Raw genomic sequence first — 25285 nt, 5'->3', positions numbered from 1 at the left:
GTGTGAAAACTTTTATACATTTGAGGGGAAAAAAATCAAGCAGTGAATAAATAAATTTGCTCTCTGATACAAACATACTTCAAGCTATACATTGTATATAATCATATAGAGATATCCCACTAGGATATTCATAGTCAACTAAGATACTTTAAAATATCAAAAACAAGCACTACTCTGTAAGATAGAAATATAAATAACTCCTTTCTACATTCTTTTCTCAATTTTCCATTCAATATGCAGCTCCATAAGCAAGGTGGTAAGCAATATTTTAAAAAATGAATGACTTTGAAAATTGCTGTCACCTATTTTGGTATTTATGGTACATGATACAGTGATCCAGCTTCTTGATCAATTTTATTCTTGTCACATTGAACATTGAGAACACAAATTTGCCAAAGATTCAAAGTTTCAAAGTATAGCAGTTCTAGCAAAATTTCACTTCTGAGTATATACCCCAAAGATCAAAAGCAAAGGATCAAACAGATGTTTCTACGTATCTTGTTTATGGTAACACTATCTGAATAGCTGAATGATAGAAGCAATCTAGATGCCCATGACAAGCTAATGATTAACCAAATGTGGCACAGACAATGAGATGTATCAACCTTGAAAAGGGAAGTTATCCTGACCATACTACAAAATGGATGAATCCAGACAACATTAAACCTGAGCCTGTTACAAGAGGACAAATACTTCAGGTCCCACTTACTTAAAGTAGACAGAGTAATAAATCTCAAAGAGGGGATGGGGAAATGGAGAAATGAAGAGCCACTGCTTCATAACTGGACAATAATGAAAGTTTGGGTGAATGAAACACTCTAGCCATGGCTGGTGTAATTGGCAAAAAAAACAGTATGAATGTATTTACTACTACTGAACTGTATTATTTAAGTCGTCATTTTTATAGTATGTTTTAGCCCGAAACGTAAACAAGTAACAAATAAGAAAGAGACATCTACAAAGAAGTATAGAAGAGAGGCCTGGGGAGACTGTTCAGTCACTAAAGTACAACCATGAAGACCTTGGGAGGGGGAGCAAAACAGGAATGGTGGTCTGTAATCCTAGCACTGGGCAAGAGGAGACAGACATATTATCTGGTGCTCACTGCCTTGTCAACTTTGTTGGTGAGCTCTGAGAGACATCTGAGAAACATTGGAAATTTCCCTTTAGAGCACAAATGGCATCCATACACAGAGGGGAGGGTGGAGCAGTGGGAGATCAAGAAAAGTCTCCAATAATAACCAGATCCTATCAATCAGCTGTAGGACCGACTTGAATCATGAAGACAGGACAGTAGAGGCAGAATAGCCAGAAGACTGACAAGTCAGAGCTGACAGAGTAGAAAAAGGCTGGAGAACTGTTCTACCGCTGATTTGCATCCCCTAAATTAATTAACGTATTATAAGAAGTCACAAGTTCCAACTGTCTGTGTAGGAACACACTAGTTGATCCTTCTGGAACACAGGAGGCCTGGATCTTCTAGGAGGTCAAGCCTGGTTTACCTCCTATCTGCTCGGAAGACAGACAGATCCTCAGTCTGGCCAGGGGTCCAAGTCCACAGAACAAGGGAGCACTAACAGGGAACATAGTCTATTGATGTGATATGTGACTCCTGCCACATTACTGACAAAATGCATGGCCTGAAGTCAATCCAGAATAAACATCAGACAAATCCAAACTGAAAGCTAAAGCAAGTCTGTGTTTCTTTAAGTGTTCCTTAAAGGGCCAGGGTCAAGAAACACAAGTCAGAGAGCTCAGTACTTCATCTCATTTGATCCTTTACTCCAGAGAAGCCACCCATTGAATGGTCTGAGTCAACTCTTTACTCTCTATTGGAAACAAGACTCCTTAGTCTTTTAGTAGTTCTAAAGGCAAGGATTTATGGGTGGCAAATTTCATATATATATATACATATATATAATATACACATACATATCTACATACATACACACACAAAGAAAAGGAACTGTTTTATAAAGAATTTGTGAGAAACAAATCTGTGACATAGGGAGAGGCTAATGAAGAAGATAATTATACACACACAAAGAAAGGGAACTATTTTATAACGAATTTGAGAAACAAATCTGTGACACAGGGAAAGACTAGTGAAGGAAGTAATCACCTCATCCAACTCCTAGTTCCAGTTCCTTGTGAAACTCAGTATATTTTGCCCTTGAACGCCATAGAAACCCTCATATACAGTAAGTTTTCTCTTCCCAATTCCTCAGCCCAAGTACTCCAGCCAGTTTTTAGTAGTTGGTCTTTATGACAAGGTAGCCCAGGCTAGCCTCAAATCTACCTAGTAGAAGATGATCTTGAATCCCTTCTAATCCTCCTGCCTCCACCTCCTGGGAGTTGGAATTACAGGCTTGTACCATGACACCACTACACTATATGGGATGGAGACTAAAACCCAGTAAATGCTGGGCCAGGCACTCTGCCAAATGAATTACCCAAGTCAATTTCAACAGACTTCTGATAAATATAACTGACAGAATTTTAATTAATGTTTGTCATAGGCAGTCTCCAAGGTTGACAACAATATATCTTCTGGTGTTGAGACTTTTATATGGTATCATTTCCTGAGTGTGGTGGACTTTGGTCACTTGTGAACAAATATTAGTTCATCAAACTAATATTATGGTTTCCTTCTTGGAGACCTCTCTTGCTTTTCCTAAGATAACTTTGAGTGGAAGGCACTTTATTACTAGCTGCAGAGGTCAATGTGGCAGGAAGTGATGCTTTATCCAATCACTGGTAAGCACTGGAGGTAGGTACAGCCCTGTGAGGAAAAGTGGAAACAAAGAATTGAGCCCCTGGGACAAGAATGAACACAGGTGACAGCAGACCTAACTTTATATTCAAAATATGCTGTACCCAAGGTCCTAAACTATAAAACCTAGCAGATTATACGGATCAGGTGATTCCACACTGCCATACAGTTTGAAAACTAACACAATTCTCTGGGCAGTAATTCTTATTCAGACTAATGTGGGTTTTTTGTTTTGTTTTGAAAGCTGTGAGATGATGAGTCACTTTCTTCTTTGCGATCTATAGTCATACTATGCAAACTGATCAGAAGAGGAGCAGCAGGGTTCACTAAAAGTTTCTATGCTTTGGAGTCCTGACACACAGCTGACACTGTTCTGTGATGTGCTGAGGAGAGACTAAGAGCTCGGCTGTCCTCCATGTAAACAGGGTTTCTAGGATCCTGCAGCTAGGAACTCTCTGATTCCATGAAAGCCACTTTCTCATGCTCAACAAAATATACCATATTCATTGTCATTTCTAAAGAGAACTATCCTATGTTCCACGAGACACTTTGATCACTTTTCAAAATCTAAAATATATGAAAGATATACAAGAAACAAGTTTCTGATGTACACCAGTCGTTATGCAATCTCTACCAAATATCCTTTGAATGAGCCAAATTCGTTTTCCAAGACATGTGGAGACTGCGTCACTAGCAAATCTAACCTACCTAACTACAACAACGACTCTTTCTGAGGCACATTTACTGGTTTCCTAAAACTGCTACTCATCATACTGTCCTGTAAACTTTCCCTGACCATACCCCTCAACCCTCCTTCCATTGCACACAGAACAGTAAATGCTCATTTGCATACCCAGCAGAGCACTAGGTTCTTAAGGACAAGGTCCTGGTGATACTGATCATTGTGTTCCTAACCTCCAGCAGAAAGCCTGAATTTAAAATTTAAATGAATATTGTTTGTGAACCCACAGAAAAAAGAACCCATAAATTCCCTGGAGGCACCAAGCTCTTAATACTTCTCAGTGGGAGCACCTCTGTAACCTACCTACAGTGGCTATAGTGTGTTACTACAGCAATAGAACGGTAACTGAGACAACATACTAGAACCATGTCCATTATAGGAAGCATAACAATTTGTCTAAACTCAACTAGCTCCTCATCTTGTCTAGCTCCTCACACTACTAGCATCCTACTTGCATTAACATCTTTATCTATTGAGAGAATTCCAACTGAAGAACTCATTATTTTTCAACTCTGATAAAGATTTAAAAATACAATATGCTTTGGAGGGATAGCCAACCTACCCACACTGACCCCAATGTCAATATTATCATTTTCAAATGAAAGAACAAGAAATGTTCTGTATGAACACTTAATAGAATAAAGCAAGAGGGGGGCTGGAGAGAGGGCTCAGAGGTTAAGAGCATTGCCTGTTCTTCCAAAGGTCCTGAGTTCAATTCCCAGCAACCACATGGTGGCTCACAACCATCTCATAATGGGGTCTGGTGCCCTCTTCTGGCCTGCGGGTATACACACAGACAGAATATTGTATAAGAAAGAAAGAAAGGAAGGAAGGAAGGAAGGAAGGAAGGAAGGAAGGAAGGAAGGAAGGAAGGAAGGAAGGAAGGAAAGAATTAAGCAAGAGAACCAAAGCTAAAATATTCCAAGCATTTAAAAATATGAGATTATTAGATCTTTATACACTAAGAAGCAACACTACAACATGATCACTTTATGTCACAGTGAGTGCTCCTAATACAGAAAGAGTAAACTCAGCCACCAAAGTGTATAGCAAAAATGGCTTCACAATACTGGCTTTTCTTAGCACATTATGATTTCAACATCACTGTAAGTATCATTAATATTTAATAATCTAGTTAGTAGTTATAAAACTGCTAACCTAGAAGTTCTGGAAGGCACTGTGGTGGTTAGTCTTGGTTGAAGGCCAGTCCTCTTAAGAATAAACTTTGTTAAAATACTAAAAAGAAAAACAATATGAGAATTGGTTAAAAAGTTTTACTGTTGGGATGGAGGCTGATGAGTTGGAGTCAACCACTGCTTAGCAGACTGCTGAGGACCAGCACACACCCAAGCCCAGAGAAGACAGTGGGCAGATACAGTGCCATTGCCTCAGACATGTGTGGTGCCCTCATTATTGGGTATTACATGTACTTTGATTGCAAACAGCAAAGTAATCCTAACTTTAAGAACAGACTTGAGAATGAAGAAACAGAAGCTTGCTCAGGAGAGAGCTGTGGGCTTTCCAAGTTACTTGACTTAAAAGATGCTGAAGCTGTTCAGAGATTCTTTTTTGAAAAGACAGAACAGTGTAGATCACCTGACAAATGCAACTGCTGTGTGTGGGCAGCCTCAGCAGCTGTTGCAAGTGTTACAGCAGACTCTTCCACCACCAGTGTTCCAGATGCTTTTGACCAAGCTTCCAACCATTAGTCAGAATTCAGAGCTTGGTTGAAGATGATGTGGAATACACAATAAAATCTCAGTAAAGAATAATTTAATAATTAGCTGAGAATTGGCTCAGGGGGGAAAAGACAAATATGCTTGTCATGAACTATACTGAAGTCTACCAAAGTCAATGTGTACTTTGGGAAGATCTAGTTGCTCTGAGTTGGCAGTGATTTTAGGAGATACCCCACCTGAAGCACTGAAACCCTATAGCTAAAACAGGGGTCGATGGAGGTGAGATGACCCATAGAGTTTAGTCTGAAATTTGATTCAGAGTGGGGTCCAGTGGGGTTCCTGATTCATCGTATGGATAATTCCCCAGTCCCAGGATAAAGACTGAAGATTAGTACACTTAGAAGATGCCAGAATTTCACAGGTTTCCTGACCTGTGGAGTGAGGGCTGCTATGGTTAGAAAGGCCAAATGGAAGCTACTAGAGTTGCCTCTTCCAGGGAAAATAGTGAGCCCAAAACAATACTGTGTACCTAAGATGTATAAAATTAATTCTACCATCAGGGCCTTGAAAGGAGTTCCCAACACATCTCCTTTTAACTCTCCTATCTGACCTGTGGAGAAGACAGATGGATCCTGGAGAATGACAGTTAATGATCACAACAAACTTAAGTAATGACTCTAACTGCAGTTACTGTACAAGATGTGCATGGTGGGCAGATTAATACATCTCCTAGTACCTGGTACTTAGCTATTGATGTAGTAAATGGTTTTTTTTTCTCTATACCTGTTCATAAGGATCACCAGAAGCAATCTGATTTCAGCTTGCAAGGCCAGTAGTGTATCCCTACCATTCTATCTCAAATGTATGTTAATTTTCCAGTCCTGGGCTCTTGATAGTCTGTCTTTTCCCAAATATTGTACTTGTCCATTATATCTATATTAACATTATGTAAGTGGACCAAGTAGAGTTGAAACTACCCTAGACTTCACAATAAAGCAGATGGAAAACAAATCCAACCAAAATTAACAGTTTTCTTATTTCAGTGAAATTTCTAAGAATTTGGTGGAGCCCACAGAGCATAAAGAAATATTCCTAAGGCTAAATAAATAAATAAAAAGCAAAACAAAACAAAATAAAAAACTTATTACACCCAGATTCTCCTACCAACAAAAACAAGAAGCACAGTGTTTGGTGAGCCTATATGGATTTTAGAGGTAGCAGATTCCTCACTTCAGAGTGTTACTCTGCCCCATATACTAGGTGGCTCAAAAACTGGTATTTTCTGTGGGATCCAGAACTGGAGAAGGTTCTTCAACAGGTTCCGGCTGCTCTACCAGTTGGGCAATATGATCCAGCAGACCCTAAAAACATGAGATGTCAGCAACAGACAGTGGTCGTGCTTGGAGTCTTTAGCAGCACCCCCATAAGTGAATCACAGAAATTGTGGAGCAAGCCTCTATTATCATCTGCAACAACTATTCTCTCTCATAAAAACAGCTTTTGACTTGCTATTGGGTTTTAGTGGAAACAGAATGTTTGACAATGGGCCACCGAATTACCATATGACCTGAGCTACTCATCATGAACTTGGCATTATCTGACTCACTGAGTCATAAAGTTCGGCATACACAGCAAAAATCCATCACCAAATGGAAGTGACATAAACAAAATTGGCCCAAGCAGGTCCTGAGGGTACAAACAAGTTAAATGAAGAAGTTGCCCTAAAGTTTATGGTTCCTACTCCTGTTACAGTGGTTTCTGTCCCCAAGCATGAACCCATATCCTTATAGGGTATGCCCTATGATTATCTGCTGACTGGGGAGAAGGGAAGGGGATCAAAAAACAAAAACAAACTAGGGCCTGGTTTATAAATGGCATGACATATACAGGTACCACCCAGTAGTGGACAGCCACAGCTTTAGTCCCTTTTTGAGGTAACGCTCAAGAACGCTGGATGAAGGAAATCTTCATAGTGGGCAGAACTTCAGGCAATGTGTATGGTTTTATACTTTTTGTTTTGAAAAGAAAAGGCCTAGATATGTGATTATATAATGAATGATGGGCTAAAGCCAACGATCTGACCAAATGGTCAGGAACATAGAAGAATAATTGCAAAACTGACGAGAAAGATATTTGGGAAGAGCTATGTGGGTAGGTCCAAGTGGACAAAGGACATGAAGACAGTTATGCTTCATGTATATTATCATCATCAAAAGGTAACTTGTAGTTGAACAAACAGAATGCTCCATTTGTGGATAATATCCTCTTTTTCTGGCTATCTCGTCAATACTGGTGGGCCCATGACAAGCGCTGATGGTGACAGTTATAGGCATGGGCTTGACAGCATGGATTTCTATTTAAGAAGACTGATCCACTATAGCTGCTGTGAGTGCCGATCTCCCAGCCACAGAAGCTGATGCTGAGCCCACCAAGACACCATTCTCCAGAGTGATCAGCCAAAACCTGGAGGCAAATTGATTCCACTGGACCACTTCCACTGTGAAAAAGGCAAGGCTTTGTCCCTACTGGAATGAATACTTTTTCTGGTTATGCATATAACATTTCTGCAAAAACTACTATCCATGGACTTACACAATGTCTTATCCACTGTCAGGATACTCCACACATTGCTTCTGAACAAGGAACTCACTTCATAACTAGAGAAGTGTAGCAATGGGCTCACCATGCTCCCCAACACCTGGAAACAGCTAGTTGTTAGAATAATGGAATGGTATTGTAAAGATAGTCACTGTTAAACTACCAGCCTGGATCACAGAAGCCAAATCAATACATCCTCTTTTAATAAATGTCTTATAGGCTCTAGTCCTCTAAAACTCTGATGAACACAGGAAGTTGAGAAGCACTTGTTATTAATCTTGTCCCAATGGTGTCCTACGTTTAAAATAAGAACTTAAAACATCCCATAATATCCCATGTTTCCCAGTTCCTGAAATATGCTAAGCATACATTATATCTGCAGCATAAAATGTCATATTTTCATCTTGTACAACCTTCTTGATTATCTGCATTTGAAAACCACATGAAAGAGCTAAAGAACACACTTCACTTGAGATAGACTAGACAGACCTTTTATTCAAGGAGCTAGGATCACTTATACTTCATGTTCACTCAAAAACAATACTCCAGATCATGTTGGAAAATAAAAAGAAGATAAAAAATAAACCAGATGTGCTCTGAAGGGCTTACCCTCAAACACCCCTCTATGTGCTTGGGATACTTTTTATTGTCAGAGTACCTGACAATAACAACTTACAGGAGGAAAAATTGATTCTGGCTCCTGGTTAATGGATACAGTCCATCATATCAGAGCTATGGCAGTGAGAATCTAAGGCTACTGGTTACAGGCATTGACAGGAAACCAAAAACTAGAGAAAGGCACAGAACCACCAAATAAAATGACACCTCAAAGCCTGCCCCTAGTGATCTAACTTCTGCTATCAAGGCAGAAATGCACTTACTAAAATTAATTTCAGAAGTAGAATACTAAAAAGTATATAGTCAATATCATATCCTTCTCTAGTGGACATAAAAGTTTTAAACACCATGTTCTAAACCATGCTAAAACCAAAACCAAATACCCAGTAAAGAGAAATCAATCAATGTTTTGATGGTCAACATTCCAGTCCAAAGTGAAGAGCAGTTACAGGTAGAGCACATCTTAGTGGGGAATTCAGGGATGGGAGTAACCAAGGATAAGGCTGCATTAAGCTACCTACAAGCCTGAACAAACCAAAGACAGCTGCTGTCTCCCAAGCTCATTCATCTACAGACTCTTCTCATTTTCAAACTCAGCCAGTAGAGCACAAGACTCTTAATCTCAGGATCCAAATGTAGCATGATTAATTAAAAACCAGAGATAGATATTGGGGTTTGACCTGAAAACAAGAAAAGCAAAGCAATCAAGTCACTAGAGAAGTCCCACCTCTCCCAAGGCTGGACAACCACAGACTAAGCAAACTAAGCCTCTCTCTCCTCCCATTTTATATTCCCTCTAGTGCTGGGAATAAGGGTGTATGACTCTCTTGTAACTGGGATTAAAGGTGTGAGACATCACCACTTGGATTTGTTTCTGCACTGATCTTATGTAGCCCAGGGTGGTCTTGAACTCACAGAAATCCATCTGCCTGTCTCGCAAATTCTATGATTAAAGGTTTGTGCCACCACTACCTGACCTCTAGTGGCTTAACTTTGCCCTTCTGATAATCAGGCAAACTTTATTTACTAAAGCATAAATAAAACATCACTACATGCATCCCTTCCATTTCTACAATCCCCTCTTGTCCTTTTAGTATCATCATGATGCTGTATTATTCCAAACATAGAGTTTAATTATCCAAAGATTCACTTTACACTCCTCAAAATTGTTCATCTCAGAATATAAGTCTGGTAATATTTTATAATATTAGTCTTGTAAGGGCTGGAGAGATGGCTCAGAGGTCAAGAGCACTGGCTGAACTTCCAAAGGTCCTGAGTTCAATTCCCAGCAACCACATGGTGGCTCACAACCATCTGTAATGAAATATGCTGCCCTCTTCTGGCCTGCAGGAACATATGCAGGCAGACCACTGTATACTTAATAAATAAATAAATAAATAAATCTTAAAAAAAATTAGTCTTGTAAGACTTTCTAATCTTGTCCTGGCTTAATGTCAGAGGCTCCAAAAGGCCTCTCCCCAAGTAATCATCCCACTGGCTCTGAAAACTCTGCCTCACTTGTCATCAAGCCTAAGTCACTCTTGGTCAACATGCATCATCAAGAACAAAAGCACCCTACCCACTGCTAGCTATTTCCTACATCCCAGGGTCTTGCTAGGTATGTACAATGTGTGTGTGTGTGTCCTTGCTTGCCTCCTTGACTTATCAAATCCCACCCATAATGCTGGCGCAACTCCTCCACATCTCCTTCACCCATTTGTCCCCTCCAGCACACAAAGGCTGCTCACTGATTCATGACAAGAGATGGCAAGACAAATTCTTCTACAGGAGCTACAGGTGCTTGGAAAGCACACAAAAGTGACCAAGACAGACTACCTGTCAGACACAACAATGTTCCATAGAAGCAAAGAACACCCTGAAATTTGTCCCCTTGTAGTAAATACTCCAGACCTCTTTCTGGATAGAAAATCAATAGGTGTTCACGCTCTTTTTAATGGGATAGTGTTGCATAAAGGTATACACAACTTCCTGCACAGTAAATCACGCCTAGGTCTCCTGCAACACTTAAAACAGTGTAAACAGTAAACACACTGTACCATTCAGGGAATGTCAGCAAGGATGCAATTTTTCCCAAGATTTCTGATGAACAGCTGATTGAATCCATGTATGCAAAACCCACAGATATAGAAAACCAACTGTACCAGTTTTACTAGGTTTTCTTCAAAACCCACAGTATAATTGAAATGAAAAGATAAAGAATGATGTGTCCACTCAGCAAAATCAATCTGGGCTTCTAGAAATGAGAAGAAAAACTGTAATGCTATAAAGTAATTTACAAACTCTTTACCAATGGTTTTTCAAATTCTACACAATAATTCAGCACATATCCATGAAGAAATAAAGGCTGTAAATAAAATTACTTTATAAACCAACAAGGAATTATACAGCGAATGGAAAGGATTCCATTCACAAAGGACAGCAGCTCCTTTCTCAACTTAGACCTCAGAAGCTGAACAATGGCACATGCCTACAACCTTAGCACTTGGGCTACTGAGGGAGGAGAGCTCAGAGTCCCAGATGAGCTCAGACCACATACTGAGTTCTAATCTAGCCAGAATAACAAGAGTAAAACTCTTGCCTTAAAAAAAAGAACCAGATAAATTAAAATCTATTATAAAATAAGATAATGATTTTCATAAATCAGAAAATCAGATAAAATAGCAGTAATGAATTAAAATTCTTAAATTTACAATCTTGAAATCCTGTAACTTAAGGAAAAGATAATAAAACTGGAGGGAAATTTTTCCTTCAAAGGCAAAAAAGTAGATTTCTTACTCTACCCAGTAACTATACACTAATTCTGCAATTAATGTTAAATTTCTCAAGGGTTAAGGGTTTGGTTCAATGGTAAAGCACTTGCCCAGTATGCACAAGGCCCTGGTTTCCATCCCCAGTACAACAACAATAATTTTTTTTTTAAGTTAAGGCCAGGGAAAGCGGCCATTGACTGATATTTCAGCACTCAGGAAGAAAAGGCCATACTGTCAAAAAGGGAAAGTCAGTCCTGTGCTTATGAATTGGTAGTATTAATACTGTGAAAAAGACCACCTGAACAAAAGTTGTTCACAGATTCAACGCAATCCCCATAAAAATTTCAATGCAATTCTTTACAGAAAATGAAACAAAAGTTTTAAATTTTATAAAGAAATACAAAAATACCAAAATAGTCAAAATAATTCTGAACAATAAAAACACTGTTGAATTATCAAAATTCTTCATTTTAAGAGCTATAGTAATAAAAACAAAGATACACTAATCAATGAAGTGGTGTTAAAGACCCAGATTTAAGTCTACATACCTATGGTGACCAGATTTTTAACAAAAAGGCCAAAAATACACTGGAGAAAATAGTTTCTTCAACAAATGGTACTGGTCAAACTAGATGGCTATATGTAAAAAAAAAAATTACACTAGATTCTTATCTTTCAACCTGCACAAAACTCAGCTGCAAATGGATAAAGGGCTTCAACATAAGACCTGGTTCCCTAAAGCCAACAGAAGAGAAGGGACAAAATACACTTCAACTTATAAACAACAAAAAAGGGTTTTCTGAACAGGACAGGCATTAAGATCAATAATTAACAAATGAGACCATATAAAATTGAAAAGTTTCTGTACAGTAGTCACCATCAACCAAGTACAAAGATAGCCTACAGAGTGAGAAAATCTTCACTTTCTTTCCTTCCTTCCTTTTTTTTTTTAAGTTATGTACACTTGTTTTATTCATAATGTATCATGTTTGGGGATTACCAAAGTAATTCTAATGATGGTTGACTATAACAAAAGAAAAATCTTTTACCTTATCTTAAAACATCCACTGATCCATCACGTTCAGTACAATAGTCAATGTTAAAAGAACATAAAACAAACATGCACACCATGGCCTGGTTTCCACAAACGTCTATTTCATCACTGGTGGGTAGCACATTTAACTGTTAAATACATTTAAATAAGGTATGGTGACTGCACAACGGCAGCACTGACAACCAGGTAACCATCCAACTAGAAACCAGCCAACAGGAAACTATCTAAATATTTAAAATACAACTCTTGTTTAATCATCCTTTGATTTGATCACCTTCTGGGGGGAAGGGGAGGAGACTGCTGGTCACATGGAAATATATTAAGGCCAAATCTTCTGATATCCGTTCCCAGAGGTTTCTTTCAACTGGATTAAAGCCTCCAATTCCAAGGCAAGCCCAAGTTTGTAGCCTTCAGCATTAAAGCTCCTCCCATCTACCAGAGCAGACAATGTAAGCTTCACACCAGGCCTCAGAGTCTGAGTATAACCCACTCCAATTAAACTAGAGTTGTTGACCTTTGCAGAAATGGAAGCAGTAGGATCCAACTGGTTTTTTAGCTGCAATGCCAAAATGACTCACTACACTTTCAACAAAGGATTAGTGTCCAGAATATACAAGAACTCAAAAAACCTAAACATCAAGAAAGCAAACAATCCAATTTAAAACTGAAGCACAGTTGGGCATGGTGACAAAAGCCTCTCATCCCAGCATTTGGGTGTAGAGTTGTAAAGATGTCTGTGTACTTCAAGTCAGTCAGGGATACATAATGAGATCCTGGAACCAAACTCGGAGTGAAACTGTATTTCATAAAAGGTGAAATACAAATGGCTGACAAATATTTTTGTTTTAATGTTCACCATCCTTAGCCAACAGGGAAATGCAAATCAATACTATATTGAGATTTCATCTTACTCCAGTCAGAATGGCCAAGATAAAAGACATTTGGCAGCAGACATTGGTGAGAATTCAGGGAAAGGGGAAGTTATTTAGTGAGGATGCAAACTGCTGCAGTCACTATGGAAATTGGTGTGGAAGTTCCTCAAAAAGCTAGAAATACACATAACCTTATGGTTCAACTACATCTTTCATTGGAATATACCCAAAGGACTCTTTATCCTACTATAGAGATACCTGCTCATCCATGTTGATTGTTGCTCTAATCAGAGTAGCCAGGGTACACAGACAGCCTAAGATGTCCATTAACTGATGAATGAAAAATAAAAATGTAGTACATGTGTACAACGGGATATTGCTTATCAGTTAAGGAAATGAAATTATGAAATTTGCAGGTATATGTATAGAACTAGAAACAATCATTATGAGTACAGGTAACCCAGACCCAGAAAAGACAATCACTGAATGTTTTCTCTCACGTGGTTGTTGTCTTTGAATCTTAAATATATATGCTTCATTTGGAATAGTTAAGGAACTAGTAAGAGGCTATGGGGGATGAGGAACTCTTTCAAAGAAGGGAATATAGAATGTAATGATATCAAGGGAAAAAAGGAATAATGAACTGGGGAACAACGGGGTAGAGGATTAAATGGCAGCAAATATGGAAACCAACTACTGTAGGAATGTCCTAAAATACACATGTATATAGAGTTTAAATGGAGTCACCTTATAACAGCGACAGCAATACCAACTAGATACTTCATGTTGGCAAATAAAAAGTCAGGTACCAGGAAAGACACTTGAACTGTTGGCCAGTGCTGTCCTAGACTCCCAAACACTACAGGCTATTGCCCTTGCTCTTAGTTACCCTCCAAAATTTGACTATAAGACAACAAGATGGTGCTGACCTTGTAGTTTTGCCCCAACTGGCTAGCTTTTAGATTGCTGCAATGTAAACAAGCCCATTACTGGAGGAAAAAGCAATCTCTGATCTTACCCAACTACAATAATGACTGGATTAGTAAAATGTCTACTGGTGCAATAGCTGTACAAATGTTATGGGAGTTCCTGATTGAATTTAAGGTTCATCCTGCAAGTTGAAGCCCATACCTGGCATTGTTTTCAGAAATAACCTGGAGAGAGGTCATAGGCCATAGGAAAGAAATCTTCTACTATTATTCTGCTAAACGGACAAGTGTTAAATCATCTCCTTAGTAATTATTGTTATGCCAATAGATTAGTGTATCTCTCAACTCCCATCAGAGAAGCTTCATTTTACAGTAAGTGGTGATTAACAGAGACCCACAACAGGTCAATGTACAGAGAATATGAGCCTGTCAGGCTCTCAGGCCTAACTGGGACATCAGATCACACTCTCTCCTTCCAAAACTCAGGCATCTTTGTCAAAGAGGGGGCAGAAAGATTGAAGTACAAGTCAGAGGTGGCAGATGATTGGACGGTGTTTTCCAAATACAACAGGGCAACAGCACATTTGAGTAATATGAATTCCCACTGTTTGTGACAGCCTGTAGCATAAGACATGTTCAAGCTCATGTCAGACAAAATTCCAACATGGAGAGTAGAAGGTGGGCATGACCTTCCATGATAGCTGAGAAGCTATTAGCATTTGACAGCTGCTGGGAGGGGAGTCAGTTTTCTTTAACTATATAACCCCTTGGAGACTGGTGCTCCAGAGTAAAGAGAGGTGGAGGGAGAGGATGAGGTTAGGTGGATAGAATAGGGGATGTAGGAGGAGATGGAAGAAGGTGAATATGAGCAAAATGTATTTTTTTTCCCGAGACAGGGTTTCTCTATGTAGCCTCAGCTGTTCTAGAACCCACTCTGTAGATCAGGCTGGTCTCAAACTCAGATCCACTTACCTCTGCCTCCCAAGTGCTGTGATTAAAATCATGTGCCACCATTGCCCTGTCAAAATGCATTTAAAGAAATTCTCAAAGAATTAATAAAAAACATTTTACTTTTTTAAAATAGGAAGGCAAATAGGAATTCAGGACAGCCTGGGTTATGCAGACAGATCCCTTTCTCAAACAAACAAATAAAACCACAAATAAGTCTGGAGGAGTTCACAACACATCTTTAACGATTTGTCCCTTTTCATCTGTCAAGAGTAGAAGTACCCAACAACAGTAAAACACTTGCTTAAGACATTTCTTCTGCATCCAGCATTAAGACATGTGCAAATATCTGCCAGTATATAAACTCCCATGTAGAGCCATGTCCTGTTCACCCTTCAGTAAGGTCTGTATCAGAAGAGTGTAAAACAGAAGTAACTTGCATTTCACCACCCAGCAAAGACTGCTGCAAGGCTCACAAAGCAAACTGGCATGGATATAACTGTAGCTAACAATTATCTTCAGTGTAACCCAGCTGTATTTGCCTAGGTATTAGGAGCCAGCTGTGTAACCCCACATCTCAGGATGCTAGCACCTCTCTCCTAAGCATGGAACTTGTCTGTCATCCAGGGGGGATGAGGGGGACAAAGATCATCAAGTAATGATTGAGAAGCAAAACAATAACATCTCCTAGTTTACAGTCTGTAAAGCAATAAAACCACATTGAGATCTTCTGTAATAGTAGTACAAACACAGACCATCAGCCACCTAGTCCAGAGGCACTGTCATAACTGCAGTGTTTTTATAAGTCCTTTACACAATTCACTTTTACACCAAAACCTGAGTTGATTTTTCTTTTAAAGAAATGCCATTACAAAGTCAAGACTAATACATAGAATGTCAACATTCTGATAAAGGTGAAAAAAAAGTGTACAAGGTTTTTGTCTGTATTGAAAAGGCTGCCTCTGGTACGGCAGCGGCTGCTGGTTTGCAGCTAGCCAAGTCCTGAAACGATAGGTTTTGCTTGTCAAAGCTACTGAGATACTTAACAGGCAGAATCTTGTGAGGGCAAGAATCTGTCCATTTGTGAGTTGTCAGACCAACACACTGCTCAGGTTTTGTCATGGCATGCCTCTTTTCTCCAAAGGGAAAGAACAACAGCAACAGATACAAGTGGTTTAGGGAGCTGAGAAAGGGTAGTTTATTTTCTGAGCTTTATAAACTGTGGACCTAGTCAGACTCATTCCTAAAAGAAATATTAGAAGATCCCTAACAACCTGATCAATACTGATAGAACTTCTCTTTACACCCAATGCTCACCTCCAAGGACAGCAAACATTTAACACACAGAATATTTATACACACCTCAAAACCCCATTATCTAAAGAATAATTTTCTCAAAATAAAACCCTGGTTTCAGCTTCTATCTAACTGAACAGGCTGTGATAGCACAGTGAGCCTAGGAGGACTACACCGCTTGTAGGTACCTGGGAAAATTTTTCAAGCCTGCTGACTACATTGTGCATCACACTGGGACATTAGAAAAAATAAGAGGGGTATTTTTATGTCCAACTCCAAAGCCAGATAGTTTCCCATTCAGAAATCATACAGCTGCCTTTCACCTCACCCTAACCAGTTCTATCTGAGGCATAACAAAAGGACATGGGAAATTAAATTATGGGGGCATTGGAAGTTAAAGAAGTGCCTCACAGTTCAAACCTCTTGTCATCTGAGTAGCAAGAATTTTACCAAATTTACATTTGCTGCTAACCTGGGATTAACTCTTTTGTATACAGATATTTTAATATATAATAAATTAACACTTAATTTAACATTAAAATAGCAATAACCCAGACTGACGGCTTGACAGTATATGACCTTGAGTACAGCTTCTCTCCCCCCCCTCTTCCCCCCCCCCCCCCGCCCCCCACGCCCCACCCGGGGGACAGTTCAAATAGGACTACAGACCTTTGTTTCTAGTGAAGACATCCTAAATTCCTGCATAGCTGCATCTACAGATTTACCTAGTCCTGTCAAGTACCCTCAACAAAACCCAAGGAATCACTTAGATTCCTTAGCCATTCCTTGAAGGTCATAATCTCAAAACCACCAAAGTCCTATACATAACTATTGTAAAGACGGTGAAATTTGACTATTCTTTTAAAAGCCCACCCTATGCTCTTCACTTTCTATGTGCATCTTTTTCTTAATCCTCATGCTTAAATGTTATAAAATACCTTTAATAAGACCTCTATCCTGCTTCTTGGCTAGTCCTAAAATTCTTTCACAAATTCCTGTTTAGCCTAAGTTGAAGGCACTAAAAGATTTGGTGAGCTCCTCAGCCTGCTACAGGCAGATGAACGGTGCTGTGACTCTTTCCCTGTCACCCGTCACATAGCCAAAGCAGGCTTTGGTTCTGGGTTTCAAAGTCCTCTTCCTAGGGACAGTTAGAACAGCTGGTTGTAGCTCTTGGAGCACATTTTACAGTTAACACAAGAAAAGTAAGATAATGGTGTCATGTTCATAATGGCACACTCACAAGCACTTTCAGTTTATTAACCACTTTAGCATCATTTTAATCTTTACTGACTTTACTGCCTTTCTGGTTTTAAGCAAAACTTAAATATTTTATATTGACTTTCTTTTAAATAATAGTTCTTAAAGAACAGATTGTAAGATTGCTGTGTACAACTGTATATAATGTGAAATAAAAAGTAACTATTGTTAATTTAGTACATTTTTCAGCTTACAAAGATCTTTCACTTTCATGCAGAAGTCATTTAATTGATCTTCACTATGAAAACAAGTAAGTTTTTGCTTTCCTATAGTTTAACAATTTCAAAACAAACTCAATGCTTCACAATATTCTGAAATACAAATATCTAGGTTTTCTTTCTTTTTTATATTTATTTATTTATTATGTATACAATATTCTTTCTGCGTGTATGCCTGCAGGCCAGAAGAGTGCACCAGACCTCATTTGAGATGGTTGTGAGCCACCATGTGGTTGCTGGGAATTGAACTCAGGACCTTGGGAAAAGCAGGCAATGTTCTTAACCACCGAGCCATCTCTTCAGCTCCTCTAGGTTTTCTTTTCTGTTTTGTTTTTTTGTTTTTCGAGATAGGGTTTCTCTGTAGCTTTAGGGCCTGTCCTGGAACTAGCTCTTGTAGACCAGACTGGCCTCGAATTCATAGAGATCCACCTGCCTCTGCCTCCCGAGTGCTGGGATTAAAGGTATGCGCCACCACTGCCCGTTCATTTTATTTTTATAAAAAACCACTTTATTGTGAAGAACTTACTGAAGAAAGAAAGAAAGAAAGAAAGAAAGAAAGAAAGAAAGAAAGAAAGGAAGGAAGGAAGGAAGGAAGGAAAGAAAGAAAAGCAGGCAGAAAGATATCAGGGAGCTAGCTAGATAAATGCAGCCACTCAAGCAAGTGCTTACCCAGATCCAAAGTTCATATATTTCAAAGAAATTCTATATAGTTACAGTAGCTATTCTGAAGCTGTGGAGCTTTGCTTTACATTTTATATGTGTACTATGAATTAATTTTTATATACTTATCCACTACAAGTGTGTGCATGTGTGTGTGTGTTTGTATGTGGAGAGGATTCAAGACAGTTAAAACTAGAAAAACAGCTTTATATCCTGCCATGGCCCATGTGTTCTTTACCAGCATTCTCCATCCTTCCTCATCTCCTGTATCTTTTCCTATTCACCTTTATAACCGTTAAGACTGTATCCACCCTAACATTTACACTCTGAGCAGTGTTAGGTACAGGAGTATGAGTGATAAGTCTTGATTCTAGACATCTCAGTGACTTCATGAAAAGTAACTCTTAGGGAGTGGGAGTGGGTTAAACCAACCACAACTTTCAAAACCACAAATAATCTAACACTAGTAAAAAAGGGCTAGCAAGTTTCTTTAAATGGGAGCAGGAACAAATGCTGGTCATTTCTATGTTTGTGGTGTAGTAGAAAAATGCATATACCTGCCATTTAGAGAAACTCAGATATTCGGGAAGAGTCATAAACAAACTATAACCTTCAATACCCGTAGTTGCCAAGGACAGTTTTCAAAATATAAGACAGTGATGGCACACTTGAGATGCAATTTTTTTAAACTTACTAATAATTTAACAATATACAGCTTTCCCTCAGTAACTGCAGGTGCCTGTTCCAGAATCCTATTAGATACTAGAGTCTGAGTCAAGTCTCTCCTAGAAAACAGCCAAGTGTTTCCACACACCTGCCCCACATCTTTTATACACCCAGATCCTCTCTAGATTACTAACAATACTGAACGTAACTGCTCTTTAAATAGTTATTAGCCTGTGCAGAGAGCAAATACAAAACAAGTTTACATGTATTCAGTACACACACAAGTGTTTACAAGTATTTGTAGTCAGCAGTTAAATATACATATGGAACTCAAAGACACCAAAAACCAACTGTAGCAGAGAAATTGAGATAGTCAGACATAGATACTCACAAGTGTATCTATACACACTTTCCTTAAATCTGTTGCTATTATGTGATTCGCTACCAAAATAACCCTAAAACAGCAGGCTGTACTGTCAGTCAGTCCAGCTGCAACCTTTAAATAAACCTATTCATACTAATGAATAGGCCTACATTTCTGCTCTAAATGATACCAATTCTAAAGACTTCTGGTTAGATAAATCCTAGATGTATCTGTCGAATCTGGGAGACAGAATACTATTTAAACAACAAATTAGTATACATGTTTAAACTAGCATGGTCATAGAAAATGGACTAGAGGCTACTACACTACAGCCTCCATTAGAAAGCTTACTAACAGCTCTTTGCTCTAAATTACCCTAAATGTGCAGAGCAAGTTTGTAGTCTTCCAAAGATTTTTCTAAAAAATGCCTAACAAATGAAACTTAGATATCTTTCAAATGAGAGAACACACTGTACCACCTCATTCTACATTGGCAAAATTCTGTAAGCCCATGCTGCACCAGCTGTTTTTTTATATCAACTTGATACAAGCTAGTGTCATCTAAGAGGACAGAACTTCAATTGAGAAAATGTGTCCATAAGTCAAGCCTGTTGGCATTCCTTAACAAGTGACTGATATGGGAGGGTGCAGTTCATTGTGGGTGGGGCCACCTCTGGACTGGTGGGTGGGCCTGCTTTCTATCAGGAAGAAGGCTAGGCAAGTCATGAGGAGTAAGCCAGGAAGCAGCACCCCTCCATGGCCTCTGAATCAGCTCCTGCCTCCAGGATCCCACATGGTTGAGTTCCTACCTCGGCTTCCCTCCATGGACTGGATGTGGAAGCCAAATGAACCCTTTCCTTCCTAAGCTGCTTTGGGTTTTGGTGTTTCATCACAGCACTAAGCTAAGACATTGCCCTAGTGCTAAACAGCTGATTGCAACCACTTTATTTCCATTTCTTTTACTACAGTCCATAATATTCAACTTGGCTCTCTGAAATGTCAGTCTTCTGTTTTTCTCTTTTTATGGGTTGTTTCTGTTCTTATTTAAAACAGAAAACCTCTACCAAATATTGGTGTACACCCTTATTATTTCTGCAAACAGAAATTAAGAACATATCAAAAATATCATTTATGATTTTAAAAAATGGTTTATGCAATGCATCACACAAATTGGTTCATAGACAGAAAGCACATGATTATCTTAGTAGGTGCAGAAAAGGCTTTCAACAAAATACCCTTCATAATTCAAGTTCTGGAGAAACTAGGAATACAAAGAAAGTATCAACATAATAAAAGCCACATATAACAAACCTATACCTAACATTATACTAATGGGAAATTGAAAACATTTCCAATAAAAGAAGGAAAAAGACAAAGATGTCCCACCTCCACCCTTATTCAACATTACGCCTTTAGTTTTATGTAAGACAATATGATGAAAGGAAAATAAAAGAGATAGAAGCAGAGAAAAAAAGAAGTCAGAGTAACTTTATTTACGGATAATATAATCTATATATAAGAGACCCTAAAGACCACCAGAAAACTATTAGAGCTAATAAAAAATGCTTTCAGCAAAGAGACAGGGCTCAAAACTCAATATACAAAAATTAGTAGCTTTCCTAGATACAAATAATGAACATGTTGAGAAAAAAATCAGAAAAATAATCCCATCCACAATTACCTCAAAAACAAACCAAAGCCTTGTAATAAAGCTAGCCAAGGAAGTAAAAAAACTTCTACATTGAAAACTTTAAAATGTTAAATAAATAAATCAAAGATACTATAAGATGGAAAACCATTCCATGTTTATAATGTGAACAATATATATTATGAAAATAGCTATACTATCAAAAACAATCTACACAATGGATGCAAGTCTCATCAAAATTTTGACACCATTCTTCTTTACAAATGGTGGGGGAAGCAGGGGCTGAAAATTCAGAGAAACACCAAAGACCAATTAGTAAAACAATCTTGAGCAAAAAGACAATGCTGGAAATTATCATACCTGATTTCAAGTTGCACTACAACAGAGACATGGTAATAAAAACATCACTGGTACACACTTTTAATCCAAGCACTCAAGGGTAAAGGCAAGCAGACCTCTGTGAGTTTGAGGTCAGCCTAATCTTAAGCCCAGCCAGAGCTACAAAGGTAAGACTCTATCATAATAATAATAGTACTAAAGCAGATACAAATCAATGGCAGCACAGGAGACCCAGTTATAAATCCAGACAGCCACAGAATTTTTTTACAAAATCAGAAAAAAAGCACATTTGAGCAAATAGCCTCCTCAACAAATATTGTTGGCCAAATTATCTACACACGGAAGAATAAAACTAGAACAGTGACTCTCACCATATACAAAACCCAACTCTAAACAGATCAAAGACCTTAATGTAAGACCTGAAACCCTAAAACTAATAAGGACAAAGCAGAAAAAACATTTAAGGTACTAACATAGGTAGCACAGGCTCTCAAGAAATAGTGCCAACAATGATAAATGAGTTTTCATGAATGCAAAAGAAACAAATACACACAAATCTGTGCACACTCAAGAAAATAACTGCATGAAGAGACAGCTTACAGAATAGGAGAAATTTTTGCCACTATGCATCTGACAGAGGGTTAAAATCTAGAATACACAAAGAACTCAAAAACCTGATCACCAGTGTGATCAAAAAACTAAACTACCTAGTCACAAACTGGCAACAAAGTATGGACCCCAGAATGACAGAGCACACCTTTAATCCCAACATTTGGAGCAGGAGCAGGTGGATCTCTGCAAGACTAACCAAGTCCAGCCTGATATATACACCAAGTTCCACATAGAGAGATTTTGCCTCATAGATAATTAAATGAATAAGTGAATATTTAAACTATATAAAATATTTAACATCACTAGCCATTAAGAAATACAAATGAGATTTTTATCTCACTTCATTTAGAATGGTATTTTTAAAACAAAAAATAACAAATGCTGGTGAGAATGCAGACAAAAGGGACACACTTATACAGTCCTGGTGAGAATGTAAACGAGTTCAGAATGTGTTAGTCAGTGTGGAGATCGCTGAAAAAGCTAAAATATACCTCATAACTCAGCTATACCACACCTGGGTAATTGTCTAAAAGTTAAAAACAATAACAACAACAAAAAAAAACACAGAAATACTTGCATATCAATGTTTACTGCACCACTGTCCATCAACTGAGAAATGGAAAAAGAGAATGTGGCTTACATACAGTGTATTCATTCTGCCATGAAGATGAAATTACGTCATTCTAAGTAAAATGGGTACAACTGGAGATAATTATATAAAGCAAATTAAGTCTGTCTCAAAAGGGCAAATACTGCATGATTTCTCTCACTTATGGGTCCCGGATTTAATTGATATATAAATGCTGCATGTGAAATGGTATGAAAGTAGAAGCAAAGCTGTTGGGGAATAAAGGAGATTAATGGAAAAAGGAAGGTATGAGAAATGTGAGGGCAGTGAAAGATGGAGGGGATAAGCTCAAAGTACATTACCTACTTGCATGAAAAGGGCCTAATGTAATCCTGTAAAATTAGTGTTAAAGTCTTCCATGTGTATTTACTTGTCAATCATGTACAGGACTGGTACCAGCCTTCTACAATGAACTTATCCATTTCTTCACTCCTTCCTTTAAAATACAGTTTTACTGTGGTGTTTAGTAGTTCTAACTTAAATATTCTCCCACATGTCTTTATTATGTGTAAATGTTAGTCATCTAAAGAGATCAAGCTAATGGACACACATAGAGCGCTTGAGAGATGACTCTGATTAAGACTGCTTCTTGTTCATCCAGAAAACCTGAGATAGGGTTCCCAGCACCTAAGTTCACAACCACCTGTAACTCCAGATCAAGGAGATACAACATCTTCCTCTTAATCTCAGCTGACACACACAAATAACACACTCACAGACACACACATTCACATAAAAATAAATCTTAAATAACACTAGAAAAATCATGTAGTACCAGAATTTACTATAAACTGTGTGAGTATCCTTATGATACTCATTTAACAAAGCTGCCATCCTAACACAAAACAACAGCAAAATTCTTTTCTTTAGCATTTAAACGTAGCTTTTCACATTATAAGGCACATTCCACTCTTCAAAGACGACAAGAATAAATCAATACCAGTTGTTAATTCATTCTCATAAGAAAGATTTCAGGTGAGTTTAACTAGATAAACGCTGTGAGGATTTTTGGTTTTTTTTAAGATATAATGATATATTTCCAACTTCTAATCTTTTGAGTTGGGAATCACACAAACGACTGAGAGCTTGATGAGGAAACAGTACTCAGAAGGCTACTGCAAAATCAGTTAAGATAAAACATTACTAGTTGTAGTAATGACTCCTCTAACTTTTTCCAGATATATATACTTTTTCAAAATATACAATCCAAGTCACCCAGATGAATCTGAAATTCATAGGACTGTAATTCTAGCCCAAGCAAAAACTAGATCACTTAACCCACAGCTGCCTGGTAATAATTTTTTAAAACAACATTCTGAGGTGAACCTTTTACCTCAGCCCTGCAACCATTTCCATAGGGTATTTATGTGTGTGGGGGGATGTATGTACACTTACCATACATACGTATACATTTCTGTATCTATAGTCACAAGTATACTCCCTTGGGCCTGAATTAGTTTTCAAGGGAATAGGGGTGGAATAGAACGCAGGCCAACTCCAGGTAAAGACCTCCAGGTAAAACTGTCACCATTGTGACAATTTCCTGAAAGGACAAATACCACCGCCATCCCAAACATAACGACTATGGCAACATTCCAAAAGCACCCGGTCCGAGGCCTCCCCTGTCACCTCCTGGCAGGCAGCACACGCACATGCATACAGACGCGCCCCTGTACACGCATGCCACACGCCTGGAGGTCTTTGGCTAGCAAAGTTTCCACGCTCCCTGTGGGCCTAGTAGCCCCGGACAGTGGATCCGCAAGACTCCAAGCCGCGCTCGGGAGGGGAGGGGGAGGCGGCGCCGCTCACCGTCGATGTTTTCCCGGTCGCTGATGTGCTGCAGGTTGCAGCCCGTGTCCTCACGGCTGAGGTCCGTGTCGGGCCGGTAGGACTCCAGCCGCGAGTGCGCATTCCTCCTGAGCTTGGGGCTGGACGACACGCAGCACGAGGTTGTGTTCCCCATCGTCGAGCGCCCGGCTGGTAGCCCCGGGGCGCGGGCGCGGTCGCAAAGGCAGGCCGCCCGCGCCCCGCGGAGGACGGAAGCCGCGCCGGCCCCGGGTCAGCAGCGACGGCGGCGGCGGGGCCTCGCCATGGGCGGCGGCGACAAGCAGGCGGCTACCGCTGCTACGGCCTCGGCCCCTGGTTTGCGGCGAAGCCTGAGTCCGCGACTGCGGCCCAGGGCAGAGCTCAGCCCGCCGCTGCCATGGCGGGCGGCGCCGCGCAGGCCGCCTCCCACAGCGCCCTCGTTCAGCGCCCGGCTCGCAGCCGCGACTCCGGCAAGCGGTTCCGGTTCACGCCGGGGACACGCGAGCACGCGCGGAATAGCCAAGGAGGGCGGCAGGAGCGTGAGCGCCCCCAGCGGCCCGAGGCGAAAGGCGGCGCGCAAGCTGACGTTCACGCAGCCCCGCCCCACGCCCGCCCGCGTTCGCCCAGCTCCGCCCATCCGCGCGGCCCCGCCCTACGCCCTCTCGCGTCCGTTCATCACCGCCCATCCGCGCAGCCCCGCCCCACGCCCGCCCTCTTCCGTCCAGCCCCGCCCATCCGCGCGGCCCCGCCCCATGCCGGTTCACTACCACTACACCTCTCTGATGGGTCCCGCCCCCTAGCCGCGGC

At 39.7% G+C, this 25285-nt stretch overlaps 1 protein-coding gene and 1 pseudogene across 1 annotated transcript in view; one reads left to right on the top strand and one right to left on the bottom strand.

Annotated features, from left to right (window-relative positions):
- Nucleotides 1-24785, bottom strand: part of Ccny (cyclin Y) — a 104778-nt gene extending 79993 nt beyond the window's left edge. The window contains exon 1 of the mRNA XM_048450129.3: nt 24482-24785. Coding sequence (XP_048306086.1) covers nt 24482-24635 — 154 coding nt within the window. The 5' untranslated portion in view covers nt 24636-24785. The remainder of the gene's footprint in view (nt 1-24481) is intronic.
- On the top strand, nt 4811-5280 carry LOC125410528 (mitochondrial import receptor subunit TOM20 homolog pseudogene; annotated as a pseudogene).
- Nucleotides 24786-25285: the final 500 nt, after the last annotated feature.

Source organism: Myodes glareolus, chromosome 22 (assembly GCF_982192425.1).
Source record: "Myodes glareolus chromosome 22, mMyoGla1.1, whole genome shotgun sequence".
Lineage (NCBI taxonomy): Eukaryota > Metazoa > Chordata > Mammalia > Rodentia > Cricetidae > Myodes > Myodes glareolus.
The sequence above is the reverse complement of the archived record's forward strand: the minus strand, read 5'-3'. Positions and strand labels throughout refer to the sequence as shown.